The sequence below is a fragment of the Pagrus major genome, chromosome 10 (genome assembly GCF_040436345.1).
Source record: "Pagrus major chromosome 10, Pma_NU_1.0".
NCBI lineage: Eukaryota > Metazoa > Chordata > Actinopteri > Spariformes > Sparidae > Pagrus > Pagrus major.
The window spans coordinates 23,442,249-23,459,543 of record NC_133224.1 but is presented as its reverse complement, the minus strand read 5'-3'; the positions used below and the strand labels follow the sequence as shown (position 1 = coordinate 23,459,543).

Sequence of the window (17,295 nt, the reverse complement as noted above, 5' to 3'; positions counted from 1 at the left end):
GGTTAACATGTAGCTTCCACGCCGAGTTTATGAAGATAATTTTCTTCCATGTATTTCAGCCAGCACTTGTCCAAACTTTGGGCCAAAGTAAGCATTCCACTGCTGCGATATCCTCACTACTATGTGCTGAACTAATGCTGCCGCTCTGATGTTTTGTTTCCCACCAGGGCTTGATATAGAATACAGACTAGAGAATCCTGGGGGGAAATGATAAAACTATTGCAGCACTGAGATGTGTGGACAGCTGTCAGGTGTGACTGCCTCCCAGGATGGTTAGCTCATTATCGTCTCATGAAACAGGGGACAAGGCTACAGAGCAGGGAGTGCTAGTGAGCCTGTATCTCATTTGCTTGTCTGAAGCCCAAAACATTTCCCACCCCCTGGCAGTGCCAGATAATTTGGAACTAGACTCTGCGTGGTTTAGTCAATAACTGAGTGATACTTTTTGCTAAATATCCATCTGCTGTTCTGTTAGTGAGTTCATGTATGCCTGTTATATTCCCTCTGTTGTGGACACTAAAGATGTATATAGAATGGAAAGAAATTGCTGTAAGCATTTAAAAACTAAGGTTTTTTTGTGACACCTCTGTATTTCTTGACAGTGTTTAGACCTGAATAAGTTTGAGGCTTTCCCAACTGAAGGCCATCTGGTGACCAAAGCACTGGAGCTTCTGGAGAACGGTACCTTTTGGGCTGGTGTTGTCTTTGAAAACCTCCAGCCAGACGCCAGCCAGCCTCCTCCTTATGTCAAATACAAAATCCGCATGGACATCGAAGAGGTAGAGCGCAGCAACAAATTGAAAGAAAGGTATGTGAAAGAGCTCAGCTTTTCCCTTATTACGAATTAGGGACTCTGATCATATCTATTAAAACTGTAACTTACTGACTTTTCCTTATGTTACATTACATTTCATATGATTTATTTAAAGCCAGCCTGGCTCTTACCAAAGGTGAAAATGGAAATTAAATTAATTACAGAATGTTTATTGGTGAGATATTTATTTTGTTAACATTCGGACAGTGAGCTAGCTGTGTCCCTCAGTCTTTATGCTAAGTTAAGCTAACTGGCTCCTTGATCTAGCTTCTAGAGTAACTCTGTCCAACGGTAAACAAACAAGAACAACAATCTACGAGCTATATAGTGCTTATTTTACCTTTGGTTGAGGCCAGATTAGCTGTTTCCTCCTCCCAGTTTTCAAGTATTCATGCTAAGTTAAGCTAATTACCTGCTGGCTTTAATTTCATATTTAAAGTGGAGACCTGAGAGTTGTATCAATCTTCCTTTCAAACTCCCAGCAAGAGAGCTGAGAAGCACATTTTCTGAAATGTCAGAGTGTCCCTTTAAGCCCAACGATCCTGAGTTTTATTGTCCTTTCTATTTACAAAAAGATCAGATCTTTTGTGTCTTTAAAAGTTTACTGTCAAACAGTAAGACCTCTAAAAACAGTTATTATACTCTGACTATATTTCTGACCATCCTGGTTGTAGTTTACTTGCCCTTTGCTAAGACAGATCATGGTGTGTCTGCTTTTTAATAAGGTTATGGTTTCCCGGGGCCCGAGACAACTCCTTTAACGACCTGCGCTATATATGGGGAGGCTTCGCCTACCTGCAGGATATGATGGACCACGGCATTATACGAGCACACACGTCAAAGAACCAAACCCTTGGTGTTTTTGCCCAGCAAATGCCATACCCTTGCTTCGTGGATGACGGGTGAGTACAAAGGCTTTTATCTGTCAGCCTTGTGATTAGTGGAAGAGGAAGGAGGTATTACAGCAATAAAATTCTGCTCACTCCGGGGAGTTGCCACTCACTGCCACCATAGTTGAGTTATAGTCTTATCAGTCGCTTAGGGCCTCCAGATTTCCCCGTGGAAGCTCAAGATGCTCCCTCTTATTTGTCTAACTTACCCTTTCTTTGATATCTGTGTTGCTTTTCTGCTGGTGTCTCACTGATCACAGTTGAAGGGACTATTGTAGTAGTGTCACTCTTAAAAGTCAGTAATAAAAATGTATCCTTGAGGACTAATTTAACCATGCATTGAGGGTCAGCAGAAGAAGAGAAATGAATGAGGACAACAGGAGGGAAAGAGTGGGTCAAAACTATTGATTTGAGTCAAACCACAGGAAATTCTTGAATAGTTGATGGATGCTGAATTATTTAAGCAACCACCATGAGTCCCTTCCTTCCTCGTCTTTCTGAGGCATTTCATCGGCAACAAAGTGAGCCCACCGCACCCTACGTATCACATACCTCCATCATGTGCAAAGATTGACATCAGGACTCCATCTGTGTTGTGCATGTATTCGCTGATAGCACTGGCTTCTATCGTGTTAGACCATTCACCTAGGGACAGAAATGATGGGATATCACTCTTGATCTTCCACAGGCAAGATTTCCTCAGAGTCCTGGAAATTACTCGCATCCATGCAGCATTATGATCTCCATTAATAAAGAAAGGCCCAGTGATGCCATCAAGAGAAAAGATAATTACCAGGGAGATTTAAGTCCAACAACACAATACCCCTCTTTCAGTAGACACAAAATATTTGCACCTTTTGGGAAAACGCAGTTCCAGAGATTATGGATCTAATTTAAAAACATTATCTGCTTTGGATAGCACAGAATTTACAGTTAGGCAACCTTCAGAGGGTGTTTGGATCAACGTGAAAAATCTGACTTCATATTGCTGCTAATATCTACAAGCATGGGGCTGTTTTTGAATGATAATGCCCAATTCTGTACCACATGTTTGTCAATGCAAAGGAACCATATACAAATAGTTGGCTTTATTAATATAGTTTTTAATTATGTATGGTTTTGTATAAAGTGCTTATTTCCTCCTGATTTATATTCACAGTGTGGATTCCAGATTAAATGCAGCTTCACTGCTTTGCACTTTATTTATTTTACAGCTGTTAGTGAACCTGGTTTAACACACATTTTTCAGATTTGTTTTTTAGTTCCTGAAGTGGGTGCACTTGGTTTGGGAAGCCAGGCAATAGGATTGTTTCAGGAGTACTAATTGGAGGAAAGCTTAACCAAATTTTGCACCCAGTCTAAGAAAGGACAGAAAAAATGTAGCCCAAATTTAACTATCTGGGGGCTAAATGATGACCACAATGGTCCTGATTTAGTCCAAATATAAACATCTGTAGATGTCTGGTGCTGGGTGTGCCCCCTGTATATATAAACATTTGACCACACTGCAGACAGAAGAAGACTGACATCCCCACTGTGTCCTTTTTGTGCATTTTCCAGTACAATAACAACCAAATCGTAGCACGATTTGGTTGTTATTCCTCCATTTTGTAATCTCCTCTCACCGTCAGAGGAGGCAGATTCCATATTCAGCAGGCCACCTCTTTTCACATAAAACGCACCAATTTCCTCATGTCTTGATTTACAACTGATTGTTGTGATAATGATATGAAATTAGACAGCCGTGCTACAGCTTATTTGCTAATGCCGGCCCCATTGCCTCAGTTTCATCTTCCCGAAACAAAGGATTAATAATTACAGAAGATAAATGGGAGCCACAAAGCACTGCTCTACCCTCGGTCCCACCACCATTTACTCTTTCGCCTGCCGAGCCATTTGGGCATTTCTATAAATTATTAACACTTGAAAACTGCTATTTCATTCATAAATAATTGAGAGTGAAATCACACAAAAGAAGATGCGCTACAACACAGAGATTCATGATGGTGGAAGAAACTTGGTGGTAATTATTTTCATCTCGAACCGTGTAGTGTTGCCAGCCAAAAGGAAAGGAAAGAACATTGTGCAGTCAGACGAACATGTTTGCTGCCTGCTGTTACTGTTTCTCAGTTTAGAGGCGGGTCCAATCTAACATTGAGATGTCATTAAAAACCCTTAGCATTTATACACATTCTGATGCGCCAACCACCTGGAAAATATGAGATGAATAATATACAATTATATGTACAAAATCAATGGAGAGAAAATACCCTGCTGAGAACTACATGTGATTGCAGTAGCAGTATCACATGCAAAAAATAATACATTTTAGCCAAATAGAGCTTTGAAATGTACTCATTGTGGAAATTTGAGTTAAATTGCAAGAATTGAATTAATAGTTCTTTCTTTATGTTTGATTACATCATGCACAAGAGAATATATTTTCACAGAATAAGTCTCTGCTTTTCCCGTTCCTTTTAATCTCACAACAATTTTCTAACAAGGCACTACCACTCAGTGCCACACCCAGCATCAGACGTGATGGGTTTTTTTTTGTGCTCCCTGATCTGGGCGTCTGGAACCACGGCTGACCCTGTTGGCATTTGCAAAGCTGAGATAACCAAACTGTATTAGCTCCCCACTGTCTTCACATTCACATTGTGCGCAGATGATGGTGCAGGATAAAGCTTGACCCTTGCGGGGCCTGATAGCATGTAAACCGTTGCTTTATCAGCGGCCTCTGCGCCCCCACGTGCCCCTGAATCAGAGGCATCTCTTGTTTGGATCCTGAGGCTGTGCTCGCCATCAATAGGTCTTTCTCATTCATATGGGTTTGATGTGAGTTCTAAGGCTGCTTTGGCCATACATAACATACAGTATAGGCCTGCAGTGGACGTGAAGCATATCCAAATCAAGGGTGGAAGAGGAATATGCTGCCCATCTACAGTAGCTAATTAACCTACAGTAATGTGTGCACTGTTAGTGCTGAGAGTGGGCGAAAAAGCTTGTAACAAGGAAAAATCAGCTGTTGATGCTTTGTTTCATGTTTTAGTGCTTCTGCGATGTGCAAAAGTGACATGCTGTATTATTAACAGCAGAAAATATTCCCTGTATTATTCCCCCACATGTAATTCCGGCTTTCCACTTGTTGTTTTCTGTGCTTGCATAAGAGAACGCTGGGGAGCAAAGACATCTACAGTTTACAGTAGGCGGTTTATTGGATTTATTTAACTGAGGCTCTAATAAACAATTTGGATACCCATTTGGATGTCCAGATGCAATATTTTGTATATGCTAAATCGATGCTTTATCGTCACAATGCACAAGTGTTTAGCAAGTCAACATGTTGATGAGTGCTGAGGCCGAGAACGCAATAAGAGCCGTGCATTAATGAGTTTGTTTATTCACTCGTTTGATCCTGCGTGACGCTTTTCAAGACCTGGCATTTAACAGCATCAGATGGAGGCCCGATGGCAGATCCTGCAGTAAACAAACAGTCCAAGCACATACAAGTCTGTTGCATTTGTTTTTAAATTATAAAAATTGTTTTTCTTTTTTTTTTTTTCAGTATGCCATTTCAGAATCATTGGATTTGGATGATGTAATTTGGAGGAAGATATTAAGAAAGTGATCTGTTTGCTTTCCAAAAGCTGGATTCACATCAAAAAGCTGATATTATGTTTGCTAAAACAAATCCAAACTGCAGGAACATATATGCTAAAAAACTATATTTTAGAAAGTGCATGCTTCAGAAGGCTTAAGAAAGGCTCAGATTAATGTTTTTCAACATTTCAAAATGAACCAGACTAAATGTGTGCAATGGTAGGTATTAAAACTGAAAGACCTATAGGTCAGCTTTAATTTAATCTCACTGCATTGATTTTTGTTTTTCCAATTGTGAGGAAATGTAACTATCTTTTTCAGAAACCCTTTTTGTCACTATTCTATACTGATTCAAATTAAACATGGCTCTCTACATTTAAAAAAAAATCTTATATAAAAAGCATCCATCCAAAAGTAATTAGCACTAAGTTAAATAAAAGTGCAGATCTCAAAAAGGTTTGTTGAGAGGCTTCCAAAACAGCACCATGAATAGCTGAAGCAATTTGTTTCAAGCACTTCTAAAAAATGTGATTGTATGCCTGATGGAAAGATTCCTCTGGCTAATGTGTGTGTATAGATGCTTATAAAAGTTCATGGCCTAGGGTAGTAGGAGATGAGTTGTGCAGCTCTCATTACATGCAAGTGCAGTTCAACTCTTTAAGTGATTATGAAGAAAGTTTGGAGTTAAAAACTTTCAGGATATTTCTGTTTCATACGTCAGCATCGTCGGTGAAAATCGACAACATCGACCTCGGCCATCAACACCAGAGGAGCGTGCCCTTTCCTACAGCATAGTGAAGAATTGGGCAGATGAATTGAAACATGGCTTGAGAAGTCCTGGGAGATAACCCCGTTGTGGAGGGTTGGTCACAGTCCCCACACAGGAGACTATTGACAAGATCCATGACATGATCTTGACAGATTGAGGAATAACAACAGTGCATTGCCACAGAGCTGGGCGTCTCCCAGAACTGTGTCCATGCAGTTATCCGCGACTGAGCCAAGGTGTCGGCTCCTTGGCTCCTGAGACTCCTTTGTCCTGATGAGAAGCAGATTGGGCACAACATGTCAATGGGTAGTCTTGAAATTTTGCAGTCAGATCAGATAGATTTTGCCAGCAATTCAAGGTTACGGGCTTGTTTTCTGGGATGCAAAGGGTTAGCTGCTGGTATATCACTAGGACAAGGGTTACACTATTACAGGGGCCTAATAGGCTGACCTCTTGAGGAGTGCTCTTCCACTCGATTCGACGCTCCAGCCCAAGTCCACAGTGGCGATGGCTGCCATCCAGGAATGCAGATTTTAACTTGTCCAATATCCACCTTATTCACCTCATTTGGCACCCTCAGACTTCTTCCCAATGATGAAGGAGGAGCTCAGTGGTCAGCTTTTTGACAACGGACCACTTTCTTGAAGACACCGACACCGAGTGTGTACATGTATGAGGGGACTATGTTTTCAGAGTTTTCTAAAATTGACCCCTTCTACCTTTTAGGCCATGAATGTATCAATCAACCCCTGTAAGCAGTGGCCAAAAACAGATGCTTTCAAGTAAATGAATCGTCTATATGTTGTGACAAGCCATAGATGGAGCCTTACTCATCACAGTCTGTGAATAAGTTGATTCTAAGTTCCTTAAAATCTGATGTAACAGACCAGGACCTTGCGAATTCCATCCAGTTTGATGTAAGTGACAAATATAATACATTTCATATTACAGAGAGTGGTTGCATTGCCAGTTTTTATATACAATGGATGTAAAACTGCCTGCTCAAGGTACAAAGACAAAAAGCAAGACAAAACTTCTTTCCTTCTGTCTCTCACAGATCTCGATCCCATTTAAATATAACATTCTGTACTTCTATAGCAAGTCAGACATCTCAACATACCTCAGGAACATTGGATAATTGACCTACCTTATCATCAGTGCTGTTAAAGAATGTATTTAAAGGTTTTCTTAGAATAGGCTAGTACTTGGGAAAAAAATATTGATTATATGCTGCTTCTTGCCTTTCACAAGTCTCAATTTCTTCATCCCTAGTTATTAATATTTATAGAATTATTCACAAAGTGTTCAGCAAGGTTGAATAAAAGCGCTGCATCACTATCAACAAAAGTATGCTGGAGATATGGATTTTAAGATTGTATAATAATCTTTAAACTCTAGCTGTTTCTCAAAACTTTGCTTCACTGTTGGTTAAAGGAATTATTCTTCGTTTTATAGATGTGATCTTGCTTCTACAAAAAAAGGAAAAAAACAAAACGGATGACATACGCGTTCCTAGGTACTCTTTATACCATAACCACATGCACATTTTTCCTCAAGCAATAATTTGTACCAGCGACAAGATAATCCACATTGAATAAAGTCTGTTCCCTTCAATGAATTGCTCATTTCCATCCAGCCGAGGAACTCAACGGTATATTTGCTCAAAATGAGACAGGAAGCTCTTTTTTTTTTTTAGCATGGTACGCCAACCTCTGGGGAGGCTCTGCTCTACTATCTCTCGATTTACTGAGAAATCAGTCTTCCAGCTTCCCTAAATTTAGGTCAGGCTGCCAATGTAACTGGAGCCCCGTAACACAGACCCGCCTGGAGTTCTATTACTTAAGCACCTTTGATCGATCAGCGAATGTATAATTCAAGAGCATCTGGTGGCAAGGTTGTCAGTGTCAGACATGGTGTGCATGACTGATCTCTCCCCCTCCGGTGCTAGAAGTCACAGAAGGAGTTAACTCACACAGGCTGTCAGCTGTTACAGAGACGTTAGGGTAGAATCGGGAGCAGATAATGCCAGAATTAGTATTCAACCTGATGCGTGTGCTGCTCGAGGCAGCTCGCCTCCCTAGAAAAGGTGCAAATCTGCGAGTGAGCTTTTATTTGTTGAAGTGTATCGATCTCAAACTCTTCAAGTTTGAATTTCCAGGTTCAAAGAGGCAATTTTATTTATGCAATCTTCAGTCACAGATTTGGTCTGAAGAGGTCTGAACTTTCCAAAACTCTGTGTCATCCAATCCTGTTTTGCTGCTTTCAAGGCCTAGTTTGTTAGTGATCCATCCCACGAGGGCAGGGGAAGTGTCCTCGAAAACAAGTCCGTCTCACTCTCCTTCAAGTTCTCATGTAACTCAACTTCCCCTCTAAGGTCTCAGTGGAACTAACTTAATCTTGTTGTTGTGTTTGCAAGGCTTTCATCGTTGATTTACTGACAAAACTATCTATACTAAACTATATCTTACATAGATTGAAGCTTAAAATGCATGTTCTTGTACCTGCCTGGTCTCTGTTCATTTAGTGCAATGTCAAATTATCCAATGAAGTGAAAGCTGTCGGCAAGAAAATGCTTTTTGATTAAGACCATTATAGTACAGTGGTTTATAGCTGTTTAAAAAGAAATACAAAATAAGAGAAAAAAACAAATTACTGATTCACAATCACAATTTGAAAAAAGCACTTACACAGGGCTACCTTGCAATTATGGTAAGTAGATGTTTGCGTTAACTGTTCTCACTTGGCTGGGATTCAATAAGGCCTTTAAAAAATAACTTATCCAGAATTACAGGGGAAATTCATTTCATGAAAATGTGCTTGAAGTGTACTTTGATCAGTTGTTTATGTTAAATCGCTTGAAAAGAAAAGCATCACTCTGCCAATTACTGCGTATTCTCTTTGTGCTTTATCTATACATCCGTGCTGAGCAGTGCTTTGCTTGCATTATATCCCCGGTATTTATGGAATGCAAGCATAAGTGATATATGAAATCTATACTTTGTCAAAATCTATTTGATATCCCTCCTTCACTGTCTAATAAAGCAAAGGAAGCACTTTGTTATATTGGCAGAGGAGAAGATATTGACATGGCATTTTGGTGGCATTATGAAGCCAGTTTAATATCACCTTATTGTGCTGTAACAGCATCAAATCATACATCATGTCTGGCACAAGGTGCAGCACTAAATGAGTTGATTGAGCTGATGCACCAGATTTATGAAGGTTAGCTCGGTGTAAAAATAAAGCGGCATTAATGGCATTGAATCCATAAATACAGCTCTGACGGTCTTGATTGTCCATTGCGATGATAACTTTTTCATTAGCTGCATAGTTTCCATTTCTTCTTCTTTCTTTCTTTTTTTTTTTAAGGCAACTTTTAAATAGTGTGCATGTAAAAATATCAAGGTTGTGTGCCTATGTTGTTTAACCCACAATCCAAAAACCCAAGGATATTAGATATTCAACAAAGACAACTAGCAGTTTCTCACAATGAATTATATTTCTGCTTTAAAAATGACTTGCATTGTAAAACCAGTTACCAAAATACCAAACATCTGGACTAATCCATTCTCCATGTCAGCTCCAGATGTCACCAACCATCAGTGAAGTTAATCATATTGTACAGTCATTTGAAGAAGAGAACTTACTGTATATATAATACTTGTGCATATACTCGGAGCTGGTGCCTATGCATGTGCGTACCCAGCATTTATCTATATACATACGGTATGTACAAATGGAGTAGCCTATGGAGTATGCAGCAGATTAAAAACACGCTAACACCCATCTGGCAGTGTTGCCTTTGTCCGTGTGCAGTCCTGACCTTTGTGATCGCTTTCTTCTACAACCAGCTTCATCCAGGGTGTTGGAGGCATGCTCCCCATGTTCCTGGTGCTGGCCTTCATGTACACCGTGTGCATGACCATCAAAGACCTGGTGCTGGAGAAGGAACTGCGGCTCAAGGAAGTGCTGCGTGCCGTTGGCATTCAAAACGGCGCCCTTTGGTGTGCAAGGTTCACAGAAAACATTGTTCTGCTCGCTGTTCCCTGTGCGCTCATAAGTGTCATGGTTAAGGTCAGTAGAAAAGAGTCGCTTAATGGATGGTAGCGAAACACAAAGCATACAATGTGAAAACGATGCACATTTTGAGGATTTTTCAGTTGCTGTTTTCCCCAAATGGGAATTTTCGTCACCAAAAACAAAAAAAAAAAAATTGACAAACATAACAAAAATAAACCTCAAATGCAGCCAGACTAAGAAGCTAAACATCTGACCAAATGCATCCAACCAAATCAGAGAATTGTTCATGCTTTGTGTTTTGGTATTCTTCCTGTTATTAATCATAACACATTCATCAGAACAGAATCAAATTATTATCCGTGATTCCTTCAATCGGCCTTCGTGGGCTCACTAATCGAGCATGCAACCAAAACTGCAATTTAGTCAAATTAAAATCATGCCAGTGGTGTTTGTCCTGTATTTCCTGTGATTGCGTCACCTCTCCGTCTGCACCTTATGCATAAAGAAGGCTCCTGTTATGTAATATGAGAAGTGAATGATCGGAACTGTATATTTCCTTTATTGCGAGGACTATTGCAGTCTTTTACATTATTGAATTTGCAAGGTAATAACCGTGAGTGGGAGGAATAGCACTGCACTAAAGTTCAGAGGGAAGCTCTAGAGTGTGGACCAAATACCACGTGCAGCCCTGAGGTTTACATTTTTTAATATACACTGCTCTTATTTGTATGACAAATAAGATGAATTACATAATATGAACAAACAAGATTAATATTCGGCTCGTTTTAAAAGTCAGAAATAATATAAACTTGCAATGGCTCGTCAGAACAATGTGTTTAGATTTGGCATATCGAACAGTTCAGCAGCCCTTGAACTCATGCATAATGTACACAGGTTAGAACAATATGAAAGAGCAACACCTTAGACAACCAAAGCCTATCTGCATCATCACCCTCATGATGTATAATGCACTGCAAGCACAATCATCTAATGGGTCTCACACCATTAATCATTTGGAAAAACTTTTGGAACAAAATGTAAATTTCATTTGGTGTTACTCCCAGAAAAAGAGCCTAAAGAAAACATTAGTCATGTGCAGTATAGTATAGATTTGTTTTTACTTAGCAAATGTCTTTATTCTGGAAATATCTTTGAGGTTGTAAATGTATTTATTTTAGTTTTGTTCTTTATCCAGTGATCCACTGCTGAATCAGTAGTTTAGTAGGAAATAATGGACTTCCTTATCCTGAATGATCCTCTGCTTACGGATTGATTCGGAGGGATGCACAAAGAACAGTTTTCACGAAAAGGGAGCCCCTTTGTGCCGCCGGTGACATACACTGCAGCAGCATTATTGCTGGTCTCCTTTATATAGCGCACATCTTTCACCAACTTCATGCTTTGTAGGCGTTAATGAAATCAAAAAGGATGGTTATTTTAGATCCCCCTAATCAATTTTTGCAGTTTAATTGGAAAATGCGGCTGGTAAATAAAAACCGATATTTGAACAGCTGGGTGAAATGTAATTTCCCATCAGCCTAATGTGTTTGCAAGCCACCAACAATTTGTAAACATTAATAACAATAAATTGAGTTAGTTGAGTGCCTTGGAGGAGCAACTGCGAGCGCGATGTGTATTCAGATCACAGGCCCATTCTAAATGATAATTTCACAGCCATTTTCAGCACATTAATAATAATAGCAAATCAAATGGTAATTATCACAAGGCTGTATCTGGATTAGGTGTGACAACAACCAGTTTTGTCATCTGCACCTGAGTCCTCTGTCACTTTACACTTGTTTCGTCTTCTATTATGGAGAAGCTAATGCATGTATTAAGCTGCAGACTGATATATTTACACCATTCCCACACTTGGCTCGCGTCTCAAACCGGCTGAATCCAAGTGTTTGACAAGATCTTCTCCGTGAAAACCAACACTGATCAGTGATGATCAATACCCGTTTCCTCTCCCCAACGGCATGTCCTTGTTTTGACAACGTGAAACCACCTTTCAAATGTTTTGTCACGTTTGTGTGCGGTCATTAAAATTTGATTAATTTGTTGTGAAAAGCAACACCGAGCACTGAGAAAAGGATGCAAATGACGGCGTCAGAGACCACCTTCACAGTTGGAAGACAGCTGCTGACATCTCATCAATCAGCCATGCAAATAGGACTAAAAAATGAATAATAAATGAGACATTGTCGAGCCAGAAATGGATGCTGGTCGAACATTATTACATTTACCTTAGTTCTGAAGTCCCGTTTTGAAGTAGCTGTACTTTAATTCAAAACTTCTACGTCATGCCACTTTTTATTTCCATTCATTATATTTATTTGGCACCTATAGTATAAAATACCTACCTACAACTACAATTTTTTCTTTTTACTACCACCAGTTCATTGTGCGGACAATGCTTATTGTACTCTGATTTCAGTGAAATGTTAAAAGCAGGACTTTTACTTGTAAAGGGGAACTTAGATTGTCTGTTTACATTGCGCAAAATATTCCAGACTTTGCCCTCATTCTGACAAAAGATAATATTCCAACTAAGTTGTTTGAATGGCTAATAAGAAGGAATATTGCAGGCATACACACACAGACCAATAAACAAACACAGCCTCCCTCTTTTTTCTCTAATTTTTGTTAATATCCAAAACCCTGTTGATATCCAAGCCTTGTTTACAAATTTGTTTCTCCTTCCGAACATAAATGTGGGCGTTCATCTCTACAACAGCCTTAAAGGTTGTTGCCTTGGCAACACACAGAGCTGACAGTAAATAGACAAGAGGCTAACTGTCACAAACCGTGATAAAAACGGCAATTCAGACCCACATTCTGAATGCCATGTGTAAATGCATGCAGAGCAATTGGAATGCTTTTGGACTACGGTTATAAATGCAGACTGTACAGTTTGACCACAGTCTTAATGCAGTAAAAATGTATATTTTATGTCAACTACAGATCAAATGACCGTGTGCATTTGAAAGTGGTTGGTAATGGTGATGAGCCCATGAAGAATTATCACCCTCCCTTCAGCTCTACAGAGCCTTTTAGCATCTTTCAGCTGCATCTTTGCAGCTGCTCTTTTGCACGTACGCAACCTTCACTGTTTTGGTTGAGTTTCACAGCTCCAAAGCCCTAACCACTGCCTGCCCGGCACCAAACAGCAGGCAGAAAAGTTAGCAACTAGCTGGTGAGCAGTTTGGGGTAGGAATGTGTGATTTATTTTATTATTATTTGGGGGACGTTTCCTGAAAAAATGTCCAGATACAGGTTACATGTTAGTACCAGATGTAAATGTCTGGTCTGGCTCCTCCACCCCTCAGGTTCCTCCGGACTCTGGCACGCTCCCTCCCCTTATACATGACTTTAGCCTGGATCTACTCAGTGGCCATGATCGTTAAAAGTATCGTCGCAGAGAAAGAGGCCAGGCTTAAGGAGACAGTGAGGATCATGGGCCTGAGAAGTGCCATCTATTGGCTGAGCTGGGCAGTGTCAAGTTCCCTGCCGCTGGCCGTCAGCGCTCTCCTCCTTGCCCTTATACTGAAGGTGATTTCAAAATTATTTAACAATGATCCAAGGAGGACCCAACACTACTTTTGAAGAGTTTATGGCCACCAGGACTCATGGACTAATGAGACTTTTGTTAAAATAATGAAGACATTAATTCAAAGAGAAACCTAAGAAATGAGATCACTTGACGCACACGCAGTTGTGCTTGAAGAGTTCATTTTGTCTGTGCAAATTTAGAAGACTTCCTACAATGAACATTCATACAGCTCCATGTGACATTGTCCTCTATAGAGTTTTTAATCATAATTGCATCCATTACAATAGCACCATTATCCTACAACAGTTCAAGTGCCTCTTTGAAATGGGTTCGGAGAGAACATCAGCGTTGTGGTGTTATGTGGGACAACGGATGGCTTCACAAGTAGCTCGCTAAAATTAGTGACGGGTCCTCCATCAAACTGGCAGAGTAAAAGAGTGACATGTTTAATGACTTCTGGATAAAAGAATATCAGTCAACTGCAAAAGTGTTCAGGTGTCTCAGAAATATTGATGCACTAGAGGTTTTATTCCTTTGAAAACTCTTTTACTCTGTCTGCTGTGTGGTGAAAATCAGCTATAATAATCACAAACTCTGAATCTCCCTGTTACCTTGATAAATAATCTGCCTCTTCTTCCAAACCTCAAAGTTCTTTTGGCATCAAATTCCTGTTTTGCTCATTTGTTTGTGTCTTTCTCCACAGTATGGCAAAGTGCTGCAGTACAGCGACCCGTCAGTAATCTTTGTCTTCCTGCTGGTGTTCTGCCTGGCCACCATCACTCAGTGCTTCTTCATTAGCGTCTTCTTCTCTAAGGCCAACTTAGCAGCGGCGTGCGGTGGCCTCATCTACTTTGTCCTCTACCTGCCGCACGTCCTTTGCTTCGCCTGGAGCGACGTCATGAGTTTTGGGGCCAAGGTTGCTGTGGTAAGTCCGTCTTTAGCTCTGGCATGATTTTTAATATCTCCCCCCGCTGTTATCCTACACGAGGGCTGACTGTATTTTGAGTTGTATTCCTCGGCCAAACGATTGCCATTTTGGCAATCGTTTGTTCCTTATCCTTTTCCCTTTAAATCCAAACAGGCACAAGTCTGATTTGATCGGTGCTTGTGGTTATGAAAGGAAGTGAATTCAATAATATCTGTACAAGACTTGGCTTTATCGTGCCTGCACAACTGTCCTGATACTGAGGTGTGAAGATGAATTTAGAGGTCCAGTGAAACTGTGTATTGGTTTCCATTTGCTCGGACACATTTTGGCACAAAACTGAAGAATTTTGTCAAATCCGGACATACCCAAGTGACAGAAACATGAAACATTTACATAAAAGAAGACACTAGACAGGCGCACAGCAAGGAAGTTGAGGCTTTTCTCTCACCCTCTAAGGGATAAAGATAAATAGCACACCATTGCTCAACTCTCAGTGTAGCCTTTCTGCGTGACCTTTAAGGACTGTGCCGGAATCATTTGTCCTCAAGCTGTCCTTTCTGCCGACAAAGACGCACAAAATCTTGAATCTTCATTGCTGTGCGGGCGAGTGCATCTCCCCAGAATTTCAATCAGGTCATGCTTTCTTGTTTGTCAATTCCAACAATGCGGTATCAGGTGCGGGTGGCAAGGTAAACAGCCTCATGTTTTATCAAATTGAAATAGTGGCAGTCAATAATATCTTACATTGGCACCTGACAGAAGTCACTTCTGCTGTCATCTTTCATCCTTGGACGACTCTGTAAACTCTTGCTTTTGCCAACAAGTAGTGCCAACGTACCTGCTGAAATGGCTCGTCTTTGAGTAAGTCCTTTAAAGTGATGTCATTCTTTTCCTTTAGGAAACTTTTCAGTCCGTTTCCTTTTACAGGCTGCATGCAGGTTAGGCAGGCATTTTACATATAAAGCACTGCAAACCTTATTTAATCTCTACACAAAGTGCTGTTGCTCGGTCCTCCCCTGGCACTGAGATTTTTCTCCCCTGCTCCGACTAGATGGATAGCCCTCTAGCCCTCTAATTAGCATGAGCAATGTTCCTCCGACCAAACCGCAATCCAGTTCATCCTTACACTTTATCAGAGGTGTGTGTGTGTGTGTGTGTGTGTGTGTGTGTGCGCAGAGGTTTCTCTCTCTCCCAGCTCCAGCGGAAATACATCGTGCCAAGGCATACAAATTCTCCCCCACATTGTCCTTGATAATGAAGTCTTTAATCGGAACAGAATTTCAAAAGATCACCTGAGTTTATATGAACAGGTTTTGATTGCAGCTGTGTGCCAAAGCAGAGCTAAAGGCAGTGCATCAAAGGGCCACTGTAAGACAGGACATAGTCACAATCCAACTACCTATCTACTGTACTTTGACTGTCATCTCTGAAATTAGGCTGAAACAAGAGAGAGCCCAGAGTTCTTTTATGTTCTGGAAAATAAATCACTTTCAATCATTGTTCCAGTGTGAGAAAAATCCTGAGAAAAATTATATTTCCTGCAAAATTTCTGCAGAACTTCTCAGGTTTTCTCTTGCTAAGATCAATTAATTGATTTTTGCTTTTTGCAACATCTGGCACCAGACATATGTTTTCTGACTTTATTTGCCATAACTCTTCTGTATTTTGTATTTGTCCAATATCGAATGTTACAGAAGCAGACAGGAAATAAAGGGGGAGAGAGGTGAAATGACTAAAGGTCCCTTTGTTTGATCCATAAAATGTCTGAAAAAAGATGATTTCTGATTTCTCAAGATGAACCCAGGGATAGAAGAAGCTGAAACAAGGTAGTCTTTGATATTTTACCTTGAAAAAAAACTTTATCAAGTTCACATCACCGAAATAGCTGCCAGTTTTCCACCAATCTAATAACTGATTACTGGACAAATTATCTTAGCACTAGCCTTTTCTTTGTTTTTCAAAATCCAATTCATTTGAGAAACGCTTGTCAGACAGAGGTGGTCTCTATTGTGGTCCTGTCCATCATTCCAGCTCTATCAAAAATGCCCTGGAAAATGACTTCTTACACAGAACGGGAACCCTGATTACTCTTCCTTTTAACAATCCTCTTTGTCTGCAGCCAGCTGAACGGTGGCTGGATGTGCAGTGTTGAAATGTGTTCAGTAGAGGGGGCTTTTTTCGTCTGCCTCCCAACTCTTGCCCTTTTCTCGCAAGCCAAAGGAGCGGTTCCTGTCATATTGTCAGCTGTTCATGCAGAGGTCAAGGATGGGTGCCCACTAGCCCTGCTGTCACCCCTCATCTACTGAGTCGCTGTTTATTGCTTGGCAGTAGATGGGCAATGGGGGACCACACAGGAAGTTGCCAGCAGTGTTAGCAGCCGGGCTAGAGGTTTGGCGTTACTGCAGAGCTTTTCAGATTCTCTGCCTGGTAATGTAACATCGGGGTAGACAGTATCTGTGGTGGTTGGTCTCTGAAGCTTCAGCAAATGCTTCTGCCGGTTGGAAATGCTGCGAGCAAATGAGGCGTGATAAAACAGCTGGCGGGCAACATGGCAATGCGGAGTGATAGGCCATGGCAGATGATGTCTCATGGGCAAAGCATCATTTGCAATTTCCTACTGTATGAAAGACCTGACATATCGTAGTTTTCAGCACACACATTTTAGCCTCCGTCTTCGCTCTGAACTCAAGGTCCATAGAGATGTTCACAAAGCAGCAC

General features: G+C 40.6%; 1 protein-coding gene across 1 annotated transcript in view; it reads left to right on the top strand.

The window, feature by feature from the left end:
• The window catches only part of LOC141003260 (phospholipid-transporting ATPase ABCA1-like), a 183,300-nt gene that overhangs the window by 66,418 nt on the left and 99,587 nt on the right, over positions 1-17,295 (top strand). Inside the window, 4 exon segments of the mRNA XM_073474568.1 lie at positions 603-808; positions 1,540-1,716; positions 9,928-10,150; positions 14,353-14,574. Of these exon segments, the coding sequence (XP_073330669.1) occupies positions 603-808; positions 1,540-1,716; positions 9,928-10,150; positions 14,353-14,574 (828 nt within the window).